The sequence below is a fragment of the Acomys russatus genome, chromosome 24, assembly GCF_903995435.1.
Source record: "Acomys russatus chromosome 24, mAcoRus1.1, whole genome shotgun sequence".
In the NCBI taxonomy this organism is placed as follows: Eukaryota; Metazoa; Chordata; class Mammalia; order Rodentia; family Muridae; genus Acomys; species Acomys russatus.
The window spans coordinates 6,309,223-6,325,467 of record NC_067160.1 but is presented as its reverse complement, the minus strand read 5'-3'; the positions used below and the strand labels follow the sequence as shown (position 1 = coordinate 6,325,467).

General features: G+C 41.5%; 1 protein-coding gene across 1 annotated transcript in view; it reads right to left on the bottom strand.

Annotated features, from left to right (window-relative positions):
* The window catches only part of Frzb (frizzled related protein), a 32,080-nt gene that overhangs the window by 1,093 nt on the left and 14,742 nt on the right, over positions 1 to 16,245 (bottom strand). Inside the window, exons 3-5 of the mRNA XM_051166697.1 lie at positions 8,670 to 8,735; positions 3,886 to 4,090; positions 3,460 to 3,523 (exon numbers count right to left, since the gene is read on the bottom strand). Coding sequence (XP_051022654.1) covers positions 3,460 to 3,523; positions 3,886 to 4,090; positions 8,670 to 8,735 — 335 coding nt within the window. The remainder of the gene's footprint in view (positions 1 to 3,459; positions 3,524 to 3,885; positions 4,091 to 8,669; positions 8,736 to 16,245) is intronic.

The following is a 16,245-nucleotide window of genomic DNA, read 5'->3' as shown; positions in this document are numbered from 1 at the left end:
TTTAAATAGTGAAGACATGAAGGAAAAAGTGGTGTTTCTAGAATATTTTTCTAATATTTACCAATTACAGCAAAACCACAAAATTCTGCATTGTGGGGTTTTTGGTTTTTGGTTTTTTGGTTTTTCGAGACAGGATTTTTCTGTGTAGCCTTGGCTGTCCTGGACTCACTTTGTAGACCAGGCTGGCCTCGAACTCACAGGAATCCACCTGCCTCTGCCTCCTGAGTGCTGGGATTAAAGGTGTGTGCCACCACCACCCGGCATATATGCTTGTCTTTCATATGAACAATGTCAATAGTGGTTATCTGTGATATAGGATAAGGAGTGGCAGTTACATGGTGATAGTGTAGGCAGCGATGAGAACATGTCTGTACTTGACAAACTTCAGTGAACACAGACATCATCAGAGGATTGTGCTGAGAACAGGTCCCCGCTCATCAGCTCTGAGTGGGCCCATGGTGTCCCGGTGTCAGGAGCTCCCAGGTGAGACCTGGCTGCTGCCTCAATGACCTCATGTTATGGAGCAAGAAGCTGATGTCAGATGGCCCAGGTCACGATTCTAGCTCACTGTTATCCATGCAAAGCTTTCAAGCTTAATGGATGGCATTTTTTATTGTTTCTATATTGACATTAATAACATTAATAATAGGATTATTCTGAAGACTGAAGAATTACAAAGTACGAGAGCACGGAATAAGTTAGGTGTTGCTATCTCTTATATTAAAGTATATCTTTATCTTGGCTGACCTTATTCCAGAAAAAATGCTGCTTCCATATTTAAAAATAATCTGATTCTTAACTCTCTCTAAGGTAATTCAAATATCTTGATTTGAGCAACTGACTGTCACAGAACAAAGACAAACAATCATTTACAGAGGAGAACGGTGATGATCGTTCTAAGCGACCTCTGCTCGGACAAAGCTCAGCTGGAAAGAGCAACTTTGATGGAACTTAAAAAACAATGTCCCCTATAAAAGTCTTTTAAACATTCCTGAGTAACTGAAAACCTATTTTTTTAAAAAGGGGGACCCTAATAATTCCAGCCAGAAGAGATTTTCCCCCAAACATCTGGCTCAGAACATAAACCCAAATTTAAAATTGATCCACTGGGTCTGGAAAGAGGTGGTACTGGTGCAAGCCTTTAGTCCCCCACTCCAGAGGCAGAGGCAGATTGGTCTCTGAGTTCGAGGCCAGCCTGCTCTACATAGAGAGTTCCAGGACAGCAAGGACTATGCAGAGAAACCATATCTCAAAAAAAAATTTTTTTAATGAAAACAAAACAAAACAAAAACAAAAAACCTACTTGGCTGGTCTTGCAGAGAACCAGAGGTTCCCAGGACCCAAGTGACAACTCAGAAACATCTATAACTTCAGGTCCTAGGATACCATGCCCTCTTCTGGTCTTCTTGGGCCCCAGGTTCTTATGCATAGACATACACATAGACAATAATTATATATATTATATATATATATATAATAGAAAATTAAAACTATTTTATAAAAAAGAAAAACAACAGAAGAGAGCTGGTGCAGTGACACAGTATTATAATACAAACACCAGTGCAAGAGGGCCACAGAGAGGCTAGCCTGGGCTACATCATAGGTACAGTCCAGCCTGTGCTAAATCAAAAGTATCAGTCCAGCCAGAGCTAAAAAGCAAGACACTGTCTCAAAACAACAAAGAAAATTATTCAGGACACTAGTTTACTGTTTCCCATTAGTGTGTTTAAAATCAGTCTGAGGAAGTCAATGATGCCATAAAAACTATGGTTTCCCTGTAGGAAACAATAGGAAATAAGTCTACCGTGCTATAAAACAGAACAAGCTGTGCATCCCAGTCAAAATTTAACCGGCCTGTCTACTACACATGGCAGCAGAGATGCTGACGATCTTCCAAGTGGTACAAGAATTTAGGACAAATTCCGGTTCTGCACTAAGAAGCAGAAAACAGACTTGAAAGGATGATCCCAGTCTTCCGGAGAAGAGCTGCTTCTCCACTAATAACTAAGCGCCAGGTTAACTGGCAAGGGATCTGGACAGAGAACACTCACATTTGAAATGTGCCTCGCTTCTGACAAAGATACTGAGGACGAAAGGAACTTAGTAGTTTCTATCTTTGAAATCACGCCCTCCACATTTCTGTAGGTCACCTGACAGGTCACAGGCGTCCGTCACGTGGAGCCCAGATGTATAAGATAAACTGCCTAGGGGTGTTTAATGTGCCCTGAAATGCTCCCCCAGCCCTCCAGCTCCCAGAACAGGAAGCACTGTGTTTGGTGCCGCTCTCCTCCCGACCCGTACCCCCAGCACGCATCCTAGCAGGTTCTTCAGCCTCCTATGCGTTTCCACTACTCCTTCTTTTACTTTGAGAAAGATGTGCTGGTGCAATAATAAGACATGCGAGACATTTTCTTGTTTTGGTTTGGTTTGTTTTTTTTTTTTTTTTTTTTCCGAGACAGGGTTTCTCTGTGTAGCCTTGACTGTCCTGGACTCACTTTGTAGACCAGGCTGGCCTCAAACTCACAGCTATCCGCCTGCCTCTGCCTCACGAGTGCTGGGATTAAAGGCATGCATCACCACGCCCAGCCTGCGAGACCTTTTCTATTGAGTAATATACTACTTGATTTATATATATATATATAAGTTCTAGAATCTTATTATAAATTATGAAAGCCACATCACTGTTGTAAGCACCCACTTTGGTCAGATGTCATCTACACCGATGACTGTGGCAGCACCTTGTTCATAGGAGTTCATTTCTGTACATTGGACACTGTAACAATATTTTTCTACTTATCACTGATTGCTTTTTTCCCTTCTCAGAGAAGAACAATTTATTTAGAAGCAACGAAAACCTCTGTCCCCTGCTGTCCCCACTGGAGATAGACACAGCACCTACCCTGATCCAAAGTTCTTCTAAGATAAAGATTCTGGATAGAGTTCTTGGAACCTGCGTTTACCTCCACCTTTCCTTCTGCCTGAAATGAAGTGTGGTATGGAGGCAGAACAGCTCGCTGTGACTTCTACTGAGCATAAAGATGGAAGTGGTACCCTACCATGGCAGAGCGATGAGCTGTCAGGAGCTGGCACTGGGATGACAGCGGGAAGCCAGCCTGCTATGGCTCACAGGGAGTCAGGGCGACTGTGGTTAGAGCTTTTGATACAGAAAATTCATTCCTTAAATGAGTAGACACTAAAGACAATTTCAGTTCTTGTGTTGTGTATGTGTATATGCATATGTGTACATATGTATATCAGGTCTTAATATTCTCATGCAGTTGAGGGCAACTATTTAATTTACATGTGAGATGGTTTTCTACAGAATTTATTACCAGACAGATTGTTTTTTCTTGGTGCTGGGGACTGAACCTGGAGTGGACTTGCTAGGTATGCATTCTACCACAGAGCTAAGTCTCGGCCCCAGTATTTTACTACTCTGAACATAAAATCCAAGCTTACCTTGACTTTCTTACCGAGCCGATCCTTCCACTTCTCCGCTATAGAGCCTTCCACCAGGAGTAACCTGCATTTTTAAAACCAAATGATCACTTTTGAAAAGTCAAAGTATAGTTGAAATTTTCAAGGAATTGGTGGCAAGAAAAAACTAAATGTGTTTACCCTAGAATAGGAAAGCCAAGAGTTGAAAAGAATCTTAGCTATTTAGAAATCATGAACCCGTTTCAGAAATAATGAAGCTATGATCCCTTTCTGCAGAAAAATCTATACCCATAAACTATCTTTTTCTAACCAACATGTAAAATTAAACAATAGCCACAGTTCCCAAGAAAGTAGAAAGAGCCAAGTAGACAAAGACAAGACCACCACAGCAACATGTATGGCTAGGAAGGAAAGCAAATTACCCCGAATCCTTCAGGGGAAAGTTACCTAGAGCGTTCTTCATCTTCATAGCCCATGATGATATATTCCTCGTTCACATGCAGTGGTGGGCAGAGGCAGCCAGAGGTGGTGTGAAGGCTCACCGTGTCCCTTGGAATGTTTACCAGCGACGCCTTCAGAACCTCCTTCACCTCCAGGACAGCAGTCACGTCATGACACTTGCTCTTTACCTCTTTAACTCTAGCCCGGATGACTGGGTAAGAGAAAGCGTATCTTATTTGCATGATGATGCACACAGTAGGTACACCATTTTCTTAAAGCCAGTAGGCTTCTTTCTAATCAACTCCTCTCAATTTCATGCACAGTGGTTAGAAAGGAAATGTCAGGCAGACACTTTTCTTTAGAGAAACTGAACGCCATACCTTTGGTCTCTGTGCTCAGCCCCGATTCCCAGCCTGTTTGTGTATGTATCTGTGTATACGTACATTGGTGTTTATATATGCGTGCATGTGTGCGTGTAAGTGTTTGGTTTTCAAAACCCCACTTAGGTAAGCAGAGTTCACTGAGTCCTCTTAGAATTTGGCCCCATGGCTCCACCTTGGGTACGTGGATATGCAGGTGAGCAGCAGCAATGGCGGCCAAGAGGGATTAGCTTACACTAGGTTCACCCCCTGTAAAGGCCTAGACTCAGTTCTTCAATGGTCATTATTCAAGAGGTCCATTTTCCAAGGCGGGTTCTCTTCCGGGCTGTAGCTCAGTTCTGTTAGTAGTGTTCCCAAAGCAGTTCCTCGGTCTTTTTTACCTCCCTCACCTCGCCTCACCACTCAGACATTGGCACTTTTCTTCCTTCACATCAGCATTAAGTTCTGGATCTCCTTTAGGTATACTGAACTTTCTTCCTGAATGAAAGTTGTCCATTACACCTTGTTTCTTCCATGTGCCTTGCACTCAGCTCCTCTGCCACCCCCATGTCCCTGCTGAGCTATAGAGAATTTTCTAGCATGCCAATTGCATCAGTCTCCCTCCCACAAAACAAGCAGTGGCTCTTGCTATGCCTTATGGGAGTCAGCTTTGCTTCTCAGCACAGAGACAGATTGCCCTCCATTGCAACGTTTTGTGACAAGACTCAGAACCTAGAAGGTACATTTCTTCTGCTCTCCGGTGTCTTTCTTTTTGAAGAGCCACACAGTGTAGATCTCTATGTCTGACACGTAAGCAATTTTACAGGAAAGTTTCACTCTTTTAAAAAAGAAAGGTGTGAAAATTCCAATTCATAAAAAGTCAACAGCAACTGCTCAGGAGGCTCTGTCATAATGTCATTAATAATACACTGTCCACAGAGGAAACGCCATATATTCAAGTGAACCCACTTTGGGAAAGCTCTGCAGGTAGGAATGACTGAACTCCCATTTGCAGACCCTCCCATTTAATTTAGGTGCTCAAGACTACACAGGATTGGTTTTTTGTTTTTTTTTTTAATCCCTCAGAAACCATGGAACCAGCTGGTAATCCATTTCTCCACCTAGGTTCTACCTTTATCACAGTAACTTCATGCACTGCCATTAGGGCAAGCTATGGGACAGAGATTCGGTTACCAAAATTTGTAAATCTTTAGGACAAAGACTTATTTTTGGTTCATGAATATTTCAGTCCTTAGAGAATTTGTAGCAATGCAAATATGAGAGTTTGAGGCAGAGAAGGTCTGACTGGCCGGCCAGCCCTGCCTGGCTTGATTGGCAAGTGGAGACCCTTACTATTCCTGTTCTCTCGGCCTTGTATTTTGACAAGAGATAATGTTTTCCTTCCAGACAGGAAGTTCCGAAGGCCAGCTAGCAGACAGATTTGTGTGAGTCCTGGCTAAATGAAAGCGCCTCACAGTATCCATCAGCCATTAGTGATTAGAGAGCTGTGCAAACGTTCTCAGGCTGATGATTTATTCACCCAGTGCATCCACTATTTTCATTAGAAAATTTTAGCACATGTACCTACTCCAAAAATAATACCTCTCTACAACACCTACTTTATTATTTAAGTAACTTTGCTGAAACTCACAAATTTTTACTGAATTAGTCAAGAATGAGGCAGAGGTTCTATATGAATTACCAATTGTTCCTTTGTTTTCTCAATAGATACATGCAAATGCATAAAGTGAAAAATCAGTATGTTTTTGAAAGAAAAATATTTCCCTTCCATTATTTTGCCTTCTAGCCAAGCATTGGAGTGCCTGCTTTCACCCAAGAATCTGTGAGTTCCACCCAAAAACCAATCTCTAAATCATGGGTGGCCTGGTTAGTGTCTGGCTATTTTTTTTTTTTTTTCTCTAGTAGCAACTGGGGAAACATGGGCTGGTCTTGAACTCTTGATCCTCTTGGCTTTATCCCAAGTTCTGGGAGCGATTACAGATGTGAGCTACCTTACAAGCTCCACCTTATTGTGTCATAATGCTCACTCTGCTATCTTCCCTAAAAGTGCTTTTTAATGTAATGATTAGTATTTGAGCTTTGAACTGTGAGAGTGCCACCAGGTGTTGTATGAACCAGGAAGCTGGGTAAGTAGTACGTAAAGATAAATAAAAATAACTCTATTTCTTTGAAATAAAATTCTTATTGTTAGTGTTTTTTAGTGTGTGTGTGTTGTTGTTGTTGTTGTTTGTTTGTTGCTGCTCTTTACTTGTTTTTGAAAACAGACTCTCCTGTATCCAAGGCTAGCGTCTGACTTGTTACATAGCAGAGGATGACACTGAACTACACAACCACTTTCATGTAGTGCAGATGATCCAATCTAGAGCTCCATGCAAGCTCTTCTCCAGAACTGCCCCACCCCCGGCATGGAGTTATGTTTTTATTTTTTAATCATAATTATATTTAAAAGTTCACATAGCCTTTATCAATCTTAAAAGGGTAGCCTTCCAAAAAACAAAACAAAACAAAACAAAAAACAACTCTTCTCCTGTAGTCGCACTGGTTTTCATAAGGAGAGGAAGGGGTTTCCGATAAGCAACAAGACATTTGATTCTTAGGTAAACTAAACCTTTAAGGCCTGAGACGTCTGTCCCTCCCTGGGATATCTGTCCCTCACTAACCAAAAGCTGCTAAGATCCCGCTGAAGATAAGCAGCCAGCCAATCTGGTAGATCATGGCCACAACGCTAGCCTAGACAGACTGAGGTTACAAGGTCAGGGGCAACTTGGGCTACAAAGAAAGTTCTAGGCTAGCCTTTGAAGTGCAATGTCCCTGCCTAAGCAAAAGATAAAAACTGATTCCGCTGGAGAGAAATTTGGGGAAGAAGTTGCTTTCAGATTCGCCCACCACCCCGACAAGACATTCTTTTATGTTCTTTAATACCTGCATTTCCAAACATATTACTGTCATGGTCTTTCTCACTTCTCTCCTTCTAAGTCCCCGCATTCTAGAACAGTGGTTCTCAACCTTTCTAATGCTGTGGCTTTTGACTACAGTTCATGATGTGCTGACCCCCAACCATAAATGATTTTCATTGCTATTTTATAACTGTAATGCTGCTAGCTACTGTTATGAATTAGAATGTAAATGTCTGTGCTTCACCACGGTCTTAGGTGATCATTTGATGCCCCCTCCCAAGGGGGTCACAACAGAGATTGAGAGCCACTGCTCCAGAAGTTGAAATAAATCTCTAAATGCCTTATGTCCTCTAAAAGTAAGGCACATAAAGACAAAAATCCTCATTTTCACAATATAGCTCACTTTAGAAGTCTCTGTAACCTATGTTAACTCATTAACTCAGGACCAGACAGCATCATGACCTTGTCAGCATCACTGACAGGCTACGCATCACTACTGCTAGGTCAACAACACAAGGTGACAAATGGAGCCTTCTACCCTTGACTCATGTGACATGTCACAGTCAAATTGACATGTTGTCAGTGAAACACAGATTTCATGCTTAAACTTGAGTCCCATTCCAAAGATTATCACCCATCCACAAACATCCCAAAGTACAGAGTGAGAGTCTATAACCCTAAACACTTCTGATGCCGAGCAGAATCATAGCAGAGCTCCGTGGAAGAGGCCACTGGTGCTGAACAGACGTGTATCTTAGCGGCTGAAGAACTCCAGTGACTGCCTCATACACATGCAGTGCCTGATATTTACTGAGGCATAACAGTACCCAAAAGTACATTGTACACAATGAAAGAAGGGACAGTGTTGGCTCAATAGTCACTCACAAAACCAGGATAAGAAGAGCACTCACAAGCAGGTGGGGTAACTAAGTGAGAGAGGACATGGAGCACCCCTAAAACCATCCCTGGTAGAGACAGCGTCCTCCCATCAAACCAGCCAGTCCTCTTCATAGTGGTCGCCCTTCAGTTAGCATTTAGCTCATCAAAATGTAATGTTTGGTCAAGTTAAAATAGCAAGGCATCCCTTAGATGAATATCAACAGCTATTCAGGATTGCTTCCCAGTGTCCTTTGGTTCACTCCAGTGGAGCACAGCTGGAACCCAGGTAGCATGCCAGAGACAGAACTTCTCCTTTGAAATTGAACTCTGGGTACTCAATGCTATGGCTTAATGAATAATAAAAATGTTGCCGGATGCTCTCACAGTCGGGCATCTGACAAGAGCTGTGCCACCATGATACACTTTAATTAGATGAAGCCAGTGTCGGGGGCAACACTTGTAAGTGTCCTTCTTTGTTTTTAAGCCTTACTTTTAAACTACTCGTGTATGTGCATGCATGTGTGTGTGTGTAACATGCCCACACATGTATGTGCATACAAGTGTGTGCATGTAACATGCCCACACAGGTTTCCCGACACAGTGGTCAGTGAGTGGACTGCAAAGGTATCCTTACCATAGTTGTAGTTGTTCCGGAAGTAGGTCTTCTGTGTAGCTCTGACAGGCTTACATTCGCAGCGCTCTGAAAGACATGTGATGGCCAGTGACTTTTCAGTATTAGCTGCCTTCCACTCACCTGCATGCTTTAAGGAAGACTCTGTGTGAAGTGGGTGGTGAGAGGTCTGTATACTTCCGTGTCTGGCCTTTCTCTCCTGACACTAACTTGCAATTCCTTCTGTCCACACAGCCTGTTCCTTGGCTCTGAGGTTCCCCATCTCTCCCACACAAATTCTAAGGTAACACTGCCCAGGTCCCCAGACTTCTGAATGAGATGTAGTCAGTACTTTCAGAATGTAGACTCACGTTGAGGCAATGCTCTCACAGGTGTAGGTAGCGACTGTGACTCTCTGTGGAAGGCCACATCCTGTATATATGCTTTTTACAGGCTACATGGCATTTCTCCACATATTAGTTCCTGGATCAGAAAGCCACCCAAGGAGATAAAGCAGAATTGCCGTAAGCTGGGGAGCCCCTTCTGCAGGTAAAATAGCTGCCATCACACAAAATGACATGTCTTTGCTTGTTGGAGAGAAATACGTCTTTTGAAAGTAGAGGTCCCATGTATTAAAATATCTGTTAATAGTCAGCACTGAAATAATATGCATATAAGTAACATTATATAGACTGAGCAGGTGGCATTCCTATATTTAGGAATATATGTGTGTGATATGTATGTTATATATGTTTTATATATGTATTATTATATAAGAACAATTAAAGAAAAAGCAGGCATGAATTTGAGAAAGAGTAAGGCAGTTTACAAGTATATGAGAGGGGATGGAGGGAGAAAAGGAAAGGGGGAAGTGATATAATTATATTCTAATTTCAAGAGTTAAAAATTATTAATAGTAAAAATAAATCATAGAAGACATCTGTGCATGGTGGCCTGAACACATTTTACCTAGTAGAAATATATGTCATAAAATCCATGATTATCTCAAAAAATTTCATCTGTAAATAATTTTACATCTTCAAGAGTATATTTTTAAATGTTTTATGGAAAAACTATACTACCAAAATTACTGAGTTTAGAAAATAGAGTTGGGGATGTAGCTTAATTATAGTGTATATGCTTAGATGGATGAAGCCATAAGTTCTATCTGTAGTAACACACACACACACACACACACGTGCACGCACACGTGCACACACACACACATATATATGTGCATGCACTCATACACTGTACACATGGCAAATGGCCAATAGAGTCACTGTCCTTGGAAGACATTTGCTTATGTGTAAAGTTTCTTCAAATTAGTACCGCTGAGCCACTGAACATTAAATATGTGTTTCCTGTACGGTGACAGAGCGCATGAATCAGAGAAAGGAAGCTACTATTATTTGTTCTGTTTTAAAAGTGTTTTATGTAAGTATGGGTACCATTAAAAAGCAGACTTCCCTGTTGACCATTTGCTATTATATTTATTATTTTATGTGCACGGATATTTTGTCCACATGTTGTCTGTCTGTCTGTGTACCGTGTGTGTCCAGGACCTTTGGAGGCATTGGATTCTCTGGAACTGACGCTGTGAGTTGCCATGTAGGTGTGGGGAATCTAAGAGCAGCCTCTGGAAGAGCAGCTGGTGCTCTTAGTGTTGAGCCATCTCTCCAGTGGCCTTTCTTTATATTTTTAATCATGCATTTATTTATGTTATATACATCTATGTGTGTATATGTGTATTGTGGGGCTGCACATATACCACAATGTGTAAATGTAGGTCAAAGGAAAACTTTGGAGTAAGTTCTTTCTTTCTATTATGTGGGGCCTGGGATTTAACTCAAGTCATTAGGCCTGGCAGCTAGTCCCTTTGCTTGATAAGCCATCTTGCTGGCCCGTTATATTTTCTCATAAAAATTAGTCTTACTTTAGTTAAACCTATAAATAAAGATCAGCAGTCCTAAGGACAGATGTGTCCAACCTTCCAGCTTCCATGTTTAGACATAAGCATCTCTCCTGGGATCACTTAGTCACAGCAGTAATTGTTCCCACCACGGTGGCGATGGGAACATCTCAATGCTGCACAGGGCATCTTCCATCCTTTGTTCTGGAAGTGGTTTTCAGCAGATTTCTGTAGGAGCTCAGTCCAAGTAAACAATGGACGCTATCAGTGTATGTGGATCCTCTGAAGAGGACCACACCATGGCTGACAAGATGACTAAGTAAGCATAGGGGATGAGTTCAATGCTTAGAACCCACAAAAAGGTGGAAGGAGGGAACCAACTCCCAAAAGTTGTCTGTCTGTCTGTCTGTCTCTCTCTCTCTCCCCCCACTCTCACACACACACACACACACACACACATACACACACACTGACATCAATAGGATTTTATAAAGAAAACTACTGTAAAAATAATGTTCCTACTACTAAAACGTTTATGTTCCCTTTTAGAGAAAATGGAGAGTTACTAGGTCTTGCCTAGTTAGCTGTTTTATTTTGTTCTAATGTGTTGTAAACTTATGCATTTTATGGAAGTCTCTTAAAAATGAGAATATATCTGAAGAAATAAATGCTATTGCTTGAATTTACAAATTATCCTCATAAGCATATCTTGTTATCCCTCTACTTAGAAACACAAACCTTTAAACATACTGCCTGCAAGGACTTAGATATTAGCTGAGCACTAGAATGCTTAACAAGCTGTGATGGGCCCTAGGTTTGGTCCCCAGAAGTGCAAAAATAAAATAAAAATAATACATTCTGATAAATTAGCTATATGTTTCTAATCTTCAGCAATTGCCCATGTTTAAAAAAAAGAGCTTAGTCAAAAAACATATGCCAAATGCACTAAACTGAATCTAATTTGATAGTTATCCATCTAACTTTGCCTGAAGCATAGACAAATGTATTGCATCAAACTTCTCACACAGGGATTTTTAAAAATTGTATTGAAAAGTGGTTTCAGAATATTGCAAGAAGGCATTTACATAGTGGTATGTCCAACTGCCCCTACAGAGGTAGACTATTCCCTAAGAGCTAATGAGGTGGCAAATACATTCTGGGGGCCAGAGGTTGCTCCTCAGCAATTCTCATTACTCCTACTGGTGATCGAGGGAATATTGTCACATGGCATAAAAATATGAACCTTTTCTTATCTCCTGCTATATACAAATATCTATCTAGTTTGATTATCTAATAGTTCAATATATGATCAACAGAATAAGTAGAAATTGTCACCCACCAAATACAAATGTAGAACTTCCACTTACGTGTAATTATTTAAAGCAAATATATTCATACCTTACCTTAATAAACCTGTATCATTATCTTGCTTCTAAATCACATACACAAACACACACACTCACACACATACAGATGCACACATGCACGCACACACATGCGCATGCACATGCGAACACACATACACACACACACACAAGCATGCACATGCGTACATGCAATGTCTGCAAAGCCCAACTAAGAAAACACAAAAAGCCATGGAAAGAGAAACTGTAGGCATCATTTCTTGTAATTTTTGAGTCTACCACCATAAGATAAGCTGTAACCAACAGTTTGCCTTCCTCATGCTTGGCCATTTTATCGAGCCAATAGAATTGTCATCATTTGTAGTGTAATTGTTAGTGTTCTCCTCCCAGTTTCCCCATGAGATGAGGACTTTAAGTTTTGGGTCCTATGATGGCAAAATAAAACATGCTACTGAACTTTCCATTAAAAAAAATTATATACTGAGAATAAACTCTTATAAAGGAGTTATAGGCTGCCTTGGTGGCTTACTTTAGGGGACCTTTCAGTTAAAGGGGCTGATTTGTATTTGTCTAAAAAGTGATGAGAAAAGTCGTTAAACACGGACAGTTTTGATGTCTGAAGTTTATTCCCCTCACAGTCTAGAATTAAACACAATACCCTGTGTTTAAGAGAGCAACAGTCAGGCCAGGCATGGTGGCATACGCCCTTAATCCCAGCACTCGGGAGGCAGAGGTAGGCAGATCACTATGAGTTCAAGGCCAGCCTGGTCTACAAGGTGAGTCTAGGACTGTCTCGAAAAACCATAAATAAAAGAGAAAGGGGGCGGGGCGCAACAGTCTGTCTTAGGCTGCTCTTTGTATTCTCTCATTTTGTCACTCAACTTTTCAGCCACTCTGATAGAAATATTCTTTATTATGCTGGTATAAACACTAGTTCATCACCCGTATACAGATGAGAAAAGCCAAGATACTCACACCCCCACAGAGCCAGACCTGCAGGCATACCATAGCTCAGCAGCAGAGCTAGCACAGGCAAGGCTCTGGGTACCATCCCCAGAACTGAAATGCCCCAAGTTACTCCACAGTATTTGAGCTAATGCACATCCTACTGTCTCTACAGTGAGACTTCTGGTGCACATAAGCACACAAGCAATGACCACACCCGTCTACAACCAAGTTTGATCACGACAGTAGCCTCACTTATTAGAAACACACAGAATATTACTTTTATATGGGTTTTAAAGTTCTAAACGATTCAAAAAACCTGATACAATTATAAAATGTGTTACTGGCTGAGTTGGGCTTTTGTTTTGTTTTTTGTTTTGTTTTTTTTTTCCTGTTCAATTACAACCTTGTCTGAGATCAAGCTTAAGTGTGATGCACCTTTCTAATTCTTCCTGACTTTCGTTTGAACTCAGTTTGATCTCACTCACAGCTGTAAGACTATAATTAACTTCACTGGTGTCAACAGCCCATAAACCAATTATGACTTTGGCAGATTGCAATCTTTGAGCTCATGTTTTTCTGATTTTTCTAAGAAAGTATCTCCAGTCTATACTGTGAACTCATGGCCAAAATGTAAAGGATAAAATACAATTCTGTGTATTCTGGTTCCATTGCTTTCTCACAACAGACCATGCTAATGAGATCACAGTGCGTTTTAATTTGTGCCAAATGTGCATATCCTTGCATATGACCCAAGATCCACTTGCCCCCTTCCTTTCACTCTAAGACACCTAAAAGAAGACCACGGCAAACTTTTAAATATTCACAAAATAAATCCATACAAAGTGCAGACAACTTTGACCATGATATATTTTCAGCTGCCTTAAAGCAGTGTCCATAAATCTGTCCTTAGGTAGTTTTAGACATCCGTTAATATCAAGCACACCGTGCCTGTGTCTTCCTGCTGTAGAAAAGACAGTGTCCTCCACATCCTAACCTTGGGACAGTCAAGCCTCCCTAAATATGAGGTGGGGAAAGGAAAGGGAACGTCTGTTGAAGCCTTTCGGTTCATTTATTGGCTGCGCTCACATTTATTCAGCATGGGCCACATTCCAGGCTCTGTCCCAAGACTACAGGACATCTGACAAGCAACATGGCCAGTGCATGGTACCAAATAACAACACACAAGACAGTCTGCAACTCCGAGTGTGGGTGTTATAAAAAAAAAAAAAAGGCACATTGTGTATGCGCAATGCATAACTCGATGGTCTAAGGCACTCTGGTTTTCATAGTCCTCTGTGGAAGTGGTCTTCAAATATGAATCTAGAAAGGTGAGTTATGGTTATCCAGTCAAGTAATACTTCCCGCTAACTTGATAGAGAGAAAGTGGGAGGGGGAGGGAGAGATTAGGGGAGACTGAAGAGGAGAAATGTGGGGGGAAACACAGGAGAGGATGGAGTCACAAAAGCTGGAAAAACAGGAAATTCTAAGGGGGAAGGAGCACAATCTCTGGGTAAAACAACCCTCAGAGTTGAAGTTAGTTAAGAAATAAAGAGGTCTATTGAATCTAATTGGCAAGGAGATGACAGGGTCCTGAAGAAAAAGAAAAAGAGGGGCAGCTAGGGCTTTCAAAGCCAGTCACTTATCCAATACACAAGAGGTATGGACAGAGGGTACCGATGCTGACAGGATGATGAATTTGTTGGTGGGAGGATGAGAGCAGCATTTACTCTCTTGCTGAAGGATGGAGTCATGTTGTCAGCTTTGGGGCATGAGGATAAGGGACACAGCTGTGGGGTGCAAGGAGAGAGAAGAATGAGACTGGTCCTTTAAATGCAAGGGCAGACTTTGTAGTGTCACCCAAATTGCTTCTTCAACAAACTTTCTTTTCTCGAGTGTGTCAATCACAAATTTGAGTGATTTACTCCATCAATCATGTTGAGAATTTGCGAGAGAGAGAGAGAGAGAGAGAGAGAGAGAAAGAGAGAGAGAGAGAAGGAGGAGGAGGAGGAGGAAGAGAGAGAAGGAGGAGGAGAGAATTGAAGATATTTTCAAGGAAACCACTTATTCTCATAAATAATAAAATCTCACATAATTGAAGAAATCACAGCTGGACAGATGGTAAGTGGCAAAAGCAACAGAGTAAGAAAAATCAGTAGCTACAGAACCAGGTGAATCATCTGGAAAGAAGAGCATAAGTGGTTAAGGAGTGGGAAGAAAGGCAGAACCATCACTACATGGTAAGGTAAAGCTTGGCCATGAAAGAGAGCACCTGGGGTGGAGTCGGAGGCAGGGGAGTGAGTAGAAGGGAGAAGGTTGGTTCCTCTATTGGTCGGAAATCATCCAGACAGGACAGGGTGGACGCCAGGCTTGACCCGGCAGCTGTCTGATGGAGAACGGCCTAGTAACAATGGGTACTTCAGAAAGTCTGTTCCACTACTCTTCCAGAAACAGACAGAAAGACATCTGGTGGTAAGACCACCCCTAAGGCCAACCACGCTCCCTCACCCTGACATTGTACATCATCAAAAGGATACTTTACAGGAAAAAGAAAATCTCTGGTCTTACTGTTACTAGGACATTCAAACAAAAGCCACCAAAATCCAAGTTGTCTGATTTCAGTAATAAAACAGGATGTGGGGGGAAGGGAGTGGGGCAGGGTGTCATAATAATAATTTGTGCAGAATCAGAAACCAGTAAGTCCATCAACCTGGGATCAATATTTAAATGGCTACAAGCTTCTGGTTTTAGTGGTACTGCAGCATTTGAAGGTGCATTCTTATACCACGAAAACAACGAAACACCACTAGGCGGATAACTCTCCCAAGCATTACAGTAAGCAAACGCTGCCAGGGGCAAGACATACAACTGTATGGTTGATCTGTGTGCACAGAGCTGAAGATTTAGTGGCACTAAGCTACGTTAATGACAAATTAGAGCCCTGCTGGTCCAGGATGGGGAATCTCTAAGGATGACAACAATGTTCTTTATCACGGGCTCAAGGATGGCTGCGTGGCTGCAGATGCTATCAAAGCTCAAGGCAGCTTGATATATAAGCAATCAAACTCTTCGTGTGTGTGTGTGTGTGTGTGTGTGTGTGTGTGTGTGTGTGTGTGTGTGTGTGTGTGTGTGAAGTTTTATTTTGAGTTGGGAAAAATATGATGAAGTTGTCTGGTGAACCTAGATAACATAAAACATTCTTGAAAAACAAAAGTAACATGGGATCAACTCTATAAAGACAAAGCCGGAATTTTGTAATAAGAGATTCAGCTCATAATGATTTGTGCTCTGTAAAAGTAAGTTGTGTAAGACCGCAAGGACTAACATTGCGTCACTAAGAGGAGGAAATTCCACTTATGTCTTCAAGATTAGATTTTCG